This window comes from Cucurbita pepo, chromosome LG19 (assembly GCF_002806865.2).
Source record: "Cucurbita pepo subsp. pepo cultivar mu-cu-16 chromosome LG19, ASM280686v2, whole genome shotgun sequence".
Classification (NCBI taxonomy): domain Eukaryota; kingdom Viridiplantae; phylum Streptophyta; class Magnoliopsida; order Cucurbitales; family Cucurbitaceae; genus Cucurbita; species Cucurbita pepo.
This window is the reverse complement of record NC_036656.1, coordinates 1,840,230-1,852,294: the sequence shown is the minus strand read 5'-3', so window position 1 is coordinate 1,852,294 and position 12,065 is coordinate 1,840,230. Positions and strand designations below refer to the sequence as shown.

General features: G+C 39.6%; 2 protein-coding genes across 3 annotated transcripts; both read right to left on the bottom strand.

Moving 5' to 3' along the window:
- Positions 1-501: 501 nt before the first annotated feature.
- Positions 502-5,378, bottom strand: LOC111781305 (histone-lysine N-methyltransferase, H3 lysine-9 specific SUVH1-like). Of its 2 annotated transcripts, none has more exons than XM_023661817.1 (4): positions 5,251-5,378; positions 4,547-4,879; positions 2,019-4,414; positions 502-871 (listed from the first exon to the last, which is right to left on the bottom strand). In XM_023661817.1, the coding sequence occupies exon 3, from the start codon at positions 4,227-4,229 to the stop codon at positions 2,082-2,084; it is 2,148 nt and encodes a 715-aa protein (XP_023517585.1). In that variant the 5' UTR covers positions 4,230-4,414; positions 4,547-4,879; positions 5,251-5,378; the 3' UTR covers positions 502-871; positions 2,019-2,081. The 2 variants fall into 2 exon arrangements, with proteins under 2 accessions (XP_023517585.1, XP_023517587.1); XM_023661819.1 differs by having other exon boundaries at positions 2,019-4,379.
- Positions 5,379-6,361: 983 nt separating this feature from the next.
- Positions 6,362-11,658, bottom strand: LOC111781375. The gene is made up of 4 exons (XM_023661929.1): positions 11,491-11,658; positions 9,076-11,374; positions 8,417-8,994; positions 6,362-7,672 (listed from the first exon to the last, which is right to left on the bottom strand). Exons 2-4 carry the CDS (start codon positions 11,324-11,326, stop codon positions 6,704-6,706), a joined length of 3,798 nt encoding a protein of 1,265 aa, XP_023517697.1. The 5' UTR covers positions 11,327-11,374; positions 11,491-11,658; the 3' UTR covers positions 6,362-6,703.
- Positions 11,659-12,065: the final 407 nt, after the last annotated feature.

The following is a 12,065-nucleotide window of genomic DNA, read 5'->3' as shown; positions in this document are numbered from 1 at the left end:
GATTTAGAGAGACTTTAAAAATCGATACACTTTTATCATTAACTCCAACGATTACTTAATTTTTCAAGTACAAGGGAGAATATTCAAATTTCTCGCTATGATTCATACATTAATCAATTAATTGCTCAAAAGTCAATTAATCAATTCAATAATGCTCAAAAGATTTCCTTTAAATGTGTAGTGACATATCATGTTCAAATTAGGTTACGTGCACCATGACCAAATCGAACAACCTCATCGCGATGGATATTCATCAAACATTCAATTTGACCACACAAAATCAAAATGAGTAGAGGCTTAGAAAGCTATATCCTCATATATCACAACATATGAATCATCTCATCTTCATAAGATCCAAGTAACTAAGTAATGTTCCAAGTTGAGCAGATGATTTGTTTTCATCTTCACAATTTCATAATCAATACACGAACTTTTTAACCAGAAACCAAAACAGATCATAAATTTTAAAGAATTCCCCTTCAGGATGGAAATTGGAGAAGATAATCAAGTGGGTATTCGATATAATCTACAACAGGACAATGAACAGTGAACAATGAACAGAAACCTGTCATTTTCTTTCCACATTCAAGAAGAGCATCCATCGCAAGTGCTAATAGGCATAATAATCTATCTAATTCACATGGACAAGATGGCAGCTACATCATAAACACAACTACAATATCTACCTTCTCAAGGCAAAAACAAATGAGCAGCTACATCCTTCTTAATATGTATGTTACACCTTACAACAAGAGGGGGAAATTTCGGGCATCCACGAGAGAGCTTGGTCGATACTGCTGCAACGACGAGACTACAAACCAAGTGCCTCGAGGTTGCATATTCTGAAGTGTCTGTTATTTCTTGATTTCATCTGGGCATCAAAGAGTGTCATAAGGCACGGTGACGAAGACAAAACAAACTCGATTTTCCATTTGGTACATCAAATATTGCTAGCTATATTTGACTAATTTCAATCTCCAAACCATCATCACCCTACCAATTTCGGAGTGACTCACACCCAAGGCAACTACAGACTCGAACCTAGAACCTTGAGGGTATTTCTAGATATCCAAGCGCTCACTACTGGAGTTGCGCTGAATAGACCCAACCATTTCAGTGAAATGTTCAATCCAAGACAGATTAAATCCAAAACATAGCATTGCTATCTACAAGAACAAGGAATGACATTGAGGCAAGCAAAGCATAGAAAAATAAACAAGGAATTAATAAATCATTCTTGAACCTACAAGTCGCCAGGGCTGCCGCAGGCGGTAGGTGCGGCAGCCCTGGCGACTGCCCCTGCCGCATCAAAGCCAGTAGTGGTGGCGTCAAAGAAGATGAGAAGAGGATTTAGAAGCCCTGGAGAAGAAAGGATAGGGGTTGCTAAACCAAAGGAGCTTTTGATACCATGGGAATATTTGTTAAAGTGACCACATCTAAATGGTGGTGAAAGTTCTCTGTTTATAATCATTTACGGAATCAAATAAATTACAAAGGAAATGGAAACAGCAATAAATGGATACAAGATATTTGCCTATAATAAAATGTCAAATATGATACCTTTGGTAAACCGTAATAAAAGGCTAAATATCATACAAGATATTTGCCTATAATAAAGAGTCAAATATGATACCTATGTTAACCGTAATGGAAGGCTAAATATCTTGTATCCATTTATTGCTCTTTCCATTTGTTTTGTAATTTACTAGATTCCGTAAATGATTATAAGTAGATAACTTTCACCACCATTTAGGTGCGGTGGTTTTAGCAAATATTCTCACTAATCCCCTAACAACACGTATGGTGTTGCCCAAGCTAACTCAACAAACCAAGTAAAATATAACTTTAGCTGCCCCTCCCCCATTTAAAAGGTTCAAGCAAATTGTTACTACAAATCGCATGTCAGCCTTCGTTTAACATTTTCATAATTCAATAATATAAAGAACAAAAGAGGGAACGGGCAAGAAATCAGTCATTACATCCACCAGCAAGTAGCAAACTATGAGTTGAGCTCTAACCTCATTTCAAGAAGCACAAGCCAAGCGATTCCTCCCTGCTCAAATACATCTTTCGACAAAGCACTAACAAAAATAGCCTCGGCATTTTAAGGACTCACATAGGCAATCGATCTTCCTTCCATTAGCACTTTCAGGTGGAACAATTCCATAATCATACGTCAACTCCATCATGGGAGGTACATGCCTGATTGCATGAAAAGCAATATGGACATCATGCTCACTCTTATTTTCCCGTAAAATTGGCTTCCAGTATACATTTGGAGAGCAACTATGGTTCATAAAACGAGCAACATTGCCAACATTTTTTGCACTAATAACTAGAGGAAATGGAAGTCTTGGAGGCCCATCAGAATCACCAGATAAAACTTCAAGGTTTGGACAGGATCGTTTAGCATCAAAGACGTAACTGTCTTCATTGTCCCCAACTGAGTCCTTTTCCTTCGAACTATCGATCACTTCCCCAGCATATTGGCAAATATATGCTCCAGCCCGAATGGGATCCCAAGACCTAAGCCCCCAGCCTTTACCTTTAGTTCTGAATACCTCCAGACGAAATTTGAGACCTCCTTGGGACACACGATTCCTGCAATTGGGAGGGCATTGACATGAGGCGCCACATTCATATATCATAGATTGCTGACTCGCAAGAACCCCATTAGAACTATAGGGGAGATATCCACCATTTTTCTGCATGCAAGGGCAATTGAGATTGCCTGGAAGGCATCCACCAATACAGTTACAGCCAGCTGAAGGCTCTGTAGAGCATACAGGTTTTAAATATTTGAGACCAGCATAATACGTAAAATATGCAGGGCCCTTCTCATCGTCAACATCATTCACAAGTGAAACAGGAAGACTTTCTGCGCCAGAAGCCAGATCTGGTATTATAACCCCAATTCGGGATGCATTCCCATCCTTCCATTGTTGGACTAATTTCCAAGTCAAGAATGCTTCCCGCTGTCCAGGTAATCGCACCAGTTTGTATTTAAATACATTGCAGCCAGATTTCCCTTTCTCTACCCAAGACTCTTGGATTTTATAAAGACCATCATAAACATAGATCTTCCCTGTTGGGTTACTAAAATCTCTTACCCCTCGAACTACTCTAACCTCATTTCCACGATGCAAGCTCTTCTCTAGTGCAAGATTACCCCTTTCAAGCTTTTGATCTGTTGATTCCTTATCTTTTCTGTTCACTCCACCCTGGCCACTGTAGATTAACACATCTGCATCATTTGTATCATCCTCATACCCACCAGATGAGACAATGCTTACTGCAACTGGTTCTTCATCTTGACTGACCTTTAAACCCATGTAATCAATCCCAGCCATGGATGGAGCATGCAACCCAACCAGGCATAATTCCATCCTGAAAAAGAAGATATCACCAATTTCCACACCAGGAACAGTTCCAACTCTTTTATTGCTATTTGTTCGAACCCCTTTGGTCATCAGAAATGCACCTGCTTTAAGATCTGGACGCCTTATATTTCCAGGAGTTGATTCCTTTGACTCTTCAACTTGTGAAATCTTCCTCCTTAGCAGATCAAATACCATGAGTACACATGAAACTGCTTCAATGTTACCATGAGCTTGTCTATTTGAATCTAACACCGAAAGGTTGTATGTTGAAACCATATCATTAAGCATTGCATCAATATCAACATCTGACATAAAATTAATGTCCTGACCATTCCTTGTCTTCTTCTTCGACTTATTCTTCCTCCCAGATTTACTGGAATCTTCTCCATCATTAGCGCGTATGCCATAATATTGAGAATTATCATTTTGACCATCACTATATCCATCTTGTAACTGGGCACGGCGTCTGGAATTTTTTCTAGAGGAGCCAGTATTTTGTGCTGAAGTACCCTCAGTTGGTGTCCTGAATGAAGATATAGGAACGGCAGTTGATATAGGACTATTAAGGCCAAAAGATGCATTAGTATTTGTTGTTCCACCCGGTGTTTGTTGACTTTGTTCATTTGGTGAAAAGAAGAAGGGATAGAATGGAGCAACCCCCGGTGGAAAAGGACCGGAAGGCCCAGCACATACAAATGGGGCAGCACCCTGAGGAGTTGAAAAAGATGACACATTTGACGCTGATGGGAATACCGGAACTAGTTGACGCAATGGTCTTACATTCAATACCTTAGATTTGTCTAATGACCCAGCAACGGGAATCGGATCCTGACCTAGAGGTTGTTCCATTGAAACTCTCTCAAGCTACAGAAATAAAATCTCTTACAAACAGAAGCTTCCACAGTAAAACTCTCTGTACAGTAGTTCCAAAAATACAAACTAAAAGGAACAATTCCCAATCAAAAGCTTTCTGGATATCATTCTCCCAAAATATCCTCCCTGTAGTCGATGAGCATAATTAAATAGCTTGAAATCTGAAAAACCCCAATAAACAATTACTATGCAGCAAATAGAAGATAGGCAAGCCCAGTCCCACTAGAGTAATGAAAATTACATTTTTGAAAGAAGGTTGTATTACTCAGCAATTGTATAGCTTATTTACTTACCAATGCGAGAGAATTAATATAGAAGAAGCTGAGTTTGAATAAACGATCTCAAATCAATCTATATCGAAAATAAGAGGAGAAAAAGGTTCCCGCAACATTCAAGTGAAAATCAGTATTTTAGGGTTGACTTGACTCTGATCAATCAGCTAAGGAGAAGTTCCAAACTGTTCGCGGCAGGTTTTAACTTGAAAAACAAGGCCAAAACCTTTAGATAAATTCTTCTGTAGCATAGCCAAGCTCTTAGCCCACAAAACTTTTGTAATTATTCTTCAGCTCCAAACGGTCAGAATCATTTTGAAACCCCTTTACAGCTGGGATTTCCTCGTATTTTTCCTTCAACAACAAACCAAAAGGAACAAGCAAGCTTTTAGCTACTTGACAATAACAAGAGAAAAAGTAAAATAAAAACGCAAAAAAGAGAAATCAAGAAATAGCTCCACTTTCTTTTATTCCAGTCAATCAAGAAACAGCTCTTCTTCCTAACAAACAAGCAAAAAGAAACACAAAAACAAAAGAAAATGGTGATCCAAGAAACCCAAAATCAGAATGAAATCAGAAGAGAGTGAAAACCCTACTTTTGAAACAGAGAAAACATGGAAATTCGGTCAGATCAAAGCCAAAAATGCGAAACAATTCAAAGATCAAAGGAAAAGAAGAAACGAGAATCTAGAGCCCATAAGATGAAACAAATCTCAAAATCTTACCTAATTCGCGGAGGTTTTTACGTGCTGCAAATCTCCAAAAACCCTCCGTTTGAACATGCGGAGAGTCCCTCTTTTTCTCCTCGACGGAGTTCTTTTCTCTTTTTATTTTATTTTTATTTTTTTAGTTCGAGCTTTTCTATCCCAAGCAAAAATATTTTTCGGGTTTTATTTATTTTGTTTGGATTTTTCACAGCCGTTGGATGATTTAGTACTGGGACGCAATCGGACGGTTGGAATATGTTTTCCGAAGCATAATTGGCGGGCCCCACCCCACAAACGACAAAAAAGTAATGAGTGTACACGTGTCGTGATCTGGTATGATTTAAAACGTGAGATTGACCGTACCTGATCGGCAGCTTGGTCAGGGATCTAACCCGTACCTGGGCCGAAACTGTTCGGCCCATTACATTTTAGCCACGTGTACACTCTTTTTCTTTTTTCCTTTCGAGCTGAAATTACAAAGGTTAAAATACCACTTTACCCTTTCTACTTTTATTACTTTTTTATTTTATTTTATATATTTTCAAAAGTTTAAATTTAATTTTTATACTATCAATAAATTTTTTAAAAAGAATTAAAATCTCTTTGAAGTTAATTTTTTAATTTTTATGCAAGAAAATAGGTTAATAAGAAATCGTAGCTAGCAGGAACAGTAAGATTCAGAGTACCTTGTTGATCGAATATCTTAAGTTAAGAGATTCAAAACACCTTGTTGATCGAATATCTTAAGGTAAGAACGCTTGTTTGAGATACGAATCCCTCTACAAACAAGATCGATCATGTCTAGTGTAATGATTCTCAACATGTAATCTAAACTATATAAAATTGCAAAAAAAACTTAATCATCGATCACAGAAAAAGGTAAGGTGATTCTCTCGTACTTGTTCATACATCGTCCTTTTCTTTTTTCCTTTCATTTCCTTCATTCCTGAAGGGGAGGTTTTCGAAGGTGTGGGGGGAAGTGGTTGAGGTGTGTGAATCGTGGCGCTTGCGAGAAATCTCGAGATTTCCGGTGAGCGTCGATTTCTAGACTTTTTCTTCTTCTTCAATCCGTTACATATTCATTACCAGAATGTGATGATATCCATGGAATTCCATGGCTAACTCAGGATACTCAATAAACATCAAATTCAAACAATTCATAAAAGAATTCAACAAAACTTTTACGTACAGATTTAAACAAAGGATAAAAGAAAGGAAAAAACCACCTTTTTTTTCTCCCTCAAACTTCAAATTCTCAAAGGAAACTTGTAAAATTTCAAGAACTCAAGCCACAACTCACTTTCAAAACATTGCACAGCAAGAACACAACAGGATAAGGCAACCAAACTGGAAAACGAATCCAAACAAGAAAAATGAAAATCCTGAAATAAGAAGGAAAACCTCCAAATTACCTCAATCCAGACTTGGCCTTCTTTCTAGTCTTTGGTTTTGGTAGCAGTCACGTTTCGATCTACTGGGTTACCGGCATCGACTTCGGTTTTTCGGCATCCGTCGTGCTTGGTGGGGCAATTGCAATAATAGAATCTGCTCCGGCTTGTTCGGATTCCTTTGATGGATCATTTGACACAGAACTTGTTGGAAGTTCACTCATGGTTTTCCCTGAGACTTGCATCAATGCAACATGATTGTCTCCTGGAGATTTTGCTACGACGGCTTCAAAATCTGAACTCGTTTCGGGTTTGGCTTCGTTTTTAGTTTCGGTAGGATTGGAACTAGAATTCGGTTCAGTTTCTGCGGGTTCGGAACTAGAACTTGATTCAACTATGTTATTCTCTGATACTTGTGCCAAAGCAGCAACATGAATATCTCCAAGAGATCTTGCTTCAACGACTTCCAAATTTAAACTTGTTTCGGATATGGCTCCTTTCTTGAGTTGGCTTTCGGTAGCACTCGGAAGAACGACGTCCTCCACGTCTACTCCTTCATGGAGTTGCCTAAAAGCTAAGTTCATATCATCAAGAGTTCTTGCTTCGAGAATTGGTATATCTGATTTAGCTTCGGTTGGTCTCTCTGCTTGAGCTTCCTCTGGTATTACCTTTTCGTTACGGACTGGTTCTCCGACTTCATTGACGCTGAAATCCCCAACTTCGTCCAATTCTAATAGCAACCCTTCATCAATATCTGCTATTTCATCGACCTCTTCCCTAATCGTCTTTTCCGAAAAATGAGAATCATATACTTCTGTTGGATAGTCCAAATGCTTTGTGACCTCCCCATGATCCTCAAATACAACTTGATCAACAATGCCATCTTTTTTATCCCTTGCAGCATAGGGTGGTCTGAAGTCGTGGTCGGATGAAGATGATGAGGAATCAGATGCTACAAGAGACAGAGCTGTTGAAATGTCTTGATGAACTTTTGGTGCTACGTTTTCAGAGTTTACTTCAGCAGCAGAATCCGTCGATAAAGAACCTCGTTCCTGCAAAATATCAGCTTGATATCGTCATTTTAAATCACTAAATTCATCTTACAATTATCTTTCCTTATAAATCCTAAAAGAGTCGTCATACACCAGGCGATGTGCGAGCGAGTAGGATGAGCCCTGAAAGGGGGTGGACACGAGGCAGTGTGCCAGCAAGAACACTGGCCCCGAAGGGAGGGTGGATTGGGAGGTCCCACATCGATTGAAGAAGGGAACGAGTGCCAGCAAGGACACCGGACCCCAAATGGGGGTGGGTTGTGAGATCTCACATTGGTTGGAGGGGGGAACGAAGCATTTTTTATAAGAACGTGGAAACCTCTCCCTAATGGATGCGTTTTAAAACCTTGAGGGAAAGCTCAAAGAGGACAATACTTGCTAGCGGTAGGCTTGAGCTATTACAAATGGTACCAGCGCCAGTCCGTTGTGAGGCACTGGTCTGAGTAGGGCTAGACCCTTCCCATAGTAGACGCGTTTTAAAACCTTGAGGGGAAGTCTGGAAGGGAAAGTCCAAAAAGGACAATATCTGCTAGCGTGGGCTTGGGCGGTTATATATTGAGATAAGCTAAAATGGAAAGTTGCAGTGGTATGTTTGATCTAATGAACACCAGACCATGCAAACAGGATTATCCACAGGCCGCAGCAAATATAATAATTCTTTCATATGTTTGGAACTTTCCAAGATCATTGTCGTAATCGAAAGAAGAGAACTGTCAACTTAAAAAAAAGTATGCAATTGATTACCTCAAAACCATCGCGGTGACCAATAACAGGTTCAACCATTGGCTTGTCTGACCATGACTGCTCGAATTGAGTAACAGACGACATAACTTTGCGAGTCACATTCGGAGAACTAGAACCTGAAGAGGCAATTTTAATATCCAGATCTTGCAGGGCACTCTCTTTGTGTGATTCGACACTCAAGGCCCGAACAAAATCTTGTTCAAACCTAACATCTTCTTTCTCATTCATTGAACACTCCTCCACTTGCTCCAATTTAGATGGAAATGTTGAACTTGATGATATCAATAAGACTTGTTCTTCCATCGCTGTAGGTTTATTTTGTTCCTGCGATACAAGAATAGTTGCACTGGTAGTCAAATGATCACGAGAAGTAGCTATCGGATCAGCCATCCTAACCAAGTGATCGAGGTCCACATGACTCATTGTGTTGGTAGCCAAATGAACGGTAACTTCGGAATCTTCTCTCGACTCTTGTTCATTGTTATCAACTGCATGTAACTCTGAGGAGGCATCATGCATATCTTTCAAACTGGAAGTGGCATCCTGTTCGATTTCGGAATGTACCTCGGAGTCCTTACCTGAAAAAGGGCCACGTGCGTCAGCAAAACAGGGAATTTCTACATACACATCAGAAGAAATAGGCAAAAAAGAGAACTTGCCTTCCGCTGAAGGGCTCGAATCATAAAGAGACTCCTTATTGTGATTGTCATCCAGCACGTCACAGGCAATCTTGAAGTTTGCATCTTCTTCAAGGGCAGTCGGCAATGATGTGCTAGTAGTCTCGACACTAGATTCCTTTACACGAGAGCTACTCGGTCTCGCCTCATCTTTTTTTGCCTGAGATGGTGTTTCATTTACTTCTTCTATTAATGAAGACAGGCTAGAATTGCTGCTGTAATCTGTTTCAATTAATAAACTTTTGGAGTGAATTTCAGTAGCATTAATCTCCACTGGGGTATCCGCAGCTCCAGTTTCCGATGATCCAGATTGGCTTTCGAAACGACTCTCTGTACATCCCAAAGTTATCTCGATCACTTCATGATGAACATCTCTGTGTTCTTGTATGTAATCTTCAGAGCCGATATCCTCCCACGACCCATTTCCAAGCTCACTGGCCATTGGGTCAAGGTAGGAAACTGCTGTTGTCTCCAGAAAAGATTGTGATTCATCAGGCTTCTTGTCATCCTGATCTGCAATGGAACTCATTGATTCAGTATCAGAAACAGAACTCAATTTTGATTCACTGACTTCACTGAATTGTCTTTCTAATCGAGCGTAGCTCGTTCCTTCGGCAGCTGTTTTTTCGGGTATGAAATACGGTTTCCATCTAATATTTTGCTGCTCTAGATTGGGAACTGCAAAGCTGGAATCGCCCACGCTGAAACTTTCATGTCTTCGGAATATATCTTTATGTTCAAAATCGTCACTCTTGAGGTCTGGTTTTTCTTCGTTCGGGTCATATGGGAGATCAAACGGGTTACGTCTTGGCAACAAAATGGATGGAGCAGATCCGGGAATTGGTGGTAATCCGATATTGTTATATGAATCATAAGGGAGATCGAACGGGTTGCGTTTAGCTGTAGATATGGGTGGTACGTTTACAGGAATATCGAAACCATCCAAGTCTATCAAATTCTTCACAGCCAACATTCTCACGTTGTTTCTTGCTTTTCTCCTTGCTATGAGATTCTCCAAACGCTGATTCCTTTCTAGCTCTAAACTTCCCAAATCCATAAGATTCTTTTGATCATCCTCAGTCCACTTGATAGCGGATTTGCTCTCATCCTCTTTCTCTTCATCAATCCCCTCGTCGTCGTCGTCGTCATTGTCGTCATGCTCAACAGCACTGCCTTCTTCTCCCTGGTTTTCAGCCTCATCATCCGATATCACACATTCACCGTCACTTTTACGAGACTGTTCTGAAGAAGCATCAGACTCCTCATTCAACCGATGTGCAGGTAGCAGAGTTTCCAAGTCCAAGAGCGGGTGTAACTCATCCAGCAACGGCATGATATCAGCCATTGAGGCATCGGGTGAGGAACTTTCCGCTCTATCAGACTCAGAACCCGAAGAACCATAATCATTTTCATCACTATCATCCTTATCATTGAGTGATAAGTTCAGATTATCTCCTTTATGAACAGGTTCTATTGAGATGTTTCGATCTTCGACTTCAATAATCTCATTTCTTAAGCTTTCGGCCGCCAAAAGCTGATCCTCAACAGCTTTTTCACCATCCGTTGCCGAACTTTTATTATCGAAATCCCTTTCGAAAATTTCTCTCCTCTCCTCCAACTCCGAACCAATAGGCAATTCCCTCTCTTCACCCTTCTTTAACTCCTCAACTTCGTTCTTCCCGAACTTCTCAACTTCGTTCTTCCCGAACTTCTCAACTTCGTTCTTCCCAAACTCCTCAACTTTGTTCTTCTCGAACTCCTCAACTCCTCCCCTCTCGAATTGAATTTCGTAATCGCGCTCGTGGATCACCGGAACAAAGTCAAGAAAATCAGCATGTTCATCAAGCGTACTTGTTTTCCTATCTTCTTCAGAACTTTCCACATAAGAATTCCCTACTTTAATTCCATCAAGTCTCTCTACAGTAAAACTATCATCCTCCTTAGTAAGAACAGTAGCATTATCCAAAATTCCAGATTTCAAAGAAGCTACCTCCTCCGTTTCGATTTCAGGAATATTAGGTTTCCCAAAACTCAGAAGAGTTCCAAGAAGAACAGCCGTGCAAATCAAAACAGGGGACGCAGACACCAAAATGGAAAACAAAAAAGGACATGATCTATACAGAAGAATCAAAAGACACAGCAAACCAAAGAGAAATGGATAATTACGAACTGATCGGCAGTAAATTCGAATCGAAACGACTACAAATTTCCTAACACGAAAACCAATTTCCATATCTATCTCCCCGTTGTTATCGCACGCTTCTATCGCAATCAATAATATCTGCCAGATTAAGCGAAAAGCACAAAATTAACAAAATCAAGCTAAAAAAAACGCTAGAACAAACAAGACGAACCCCGATTCTGAAATCAAACGAAAAACTAAGATTAATCGAATACCTGAAACGAGGAATCGGAGAGAGAAAACGAAATTGGAGAAGAAAGCAGATAGAATGCGGTATGGCTATGGCGCTGCTGGGCTTTGGCCGCTTTCTGTTTTGATGGAAATTGTCAGCAAAGCCAACTCCGCCATTAGGATTAGAGAAAAACAGAGAGACAGAGTTGATATTATTTGTCCATTTCGTTATTTTCCATTAAAAACCAAATTTTCTTTTTCTTTTTACACTAATTATTTTCATTAAAATACGTTTTTTTATTCATAATTTTTTTTTTTTTTTTTTTTAAGAATTGAATATATACGAGTTGGGTCGGAGAATCTTTGATAGAAATCTGGAAGTTCCGACCAAACTTAATCTAATACATTAATAATTAAAATTCAGTTGGGTTGAACTCTCAAATTTTATATTTTATATTTTTTTATAATTATTTTAAGAAAATCATACTTATCTACGTGTTATATTAAACCCACGTAGTGGGCCTAAAACAGGCATTCCAAACCCGCACCCAAAACAGGCTCGAAATTTTTCTATATCCACCAAAGAAAGTGAGATGAGATCGTGTAGTGGGCCTACACT

Coding starts and splice junctions, on each gene's coding strand:
- LOC111781305 (XM_023661817.1), bottom strand. CDS start 4,229: ATGGAACAACCTCTAGGTCAGGATCCGATTCCCGTTGCTGGGTCATTA.
- LOC111781375 (XM_023661929.1), bottom strand. CDS start 11,326: ATGGAAATTGGTTTTCGTGTTAGGAAATTTGTAGTCGTTTCGATTCGA. Junction 8,995..9,075: donor TTCGAGCCCTTCAGCGGAAG/GCAAGTTCTCTT, acceptor GCCCTTTTTCAG/GTAAGGACTCCGAGGTACAT. Junction 7,673..8,416: donor GTCACCGCGATGGTTTTGAG/GTAATCAATTGC, acceptor GATATTTTGCAG/GAACGAGGTTCTTTATCGAC.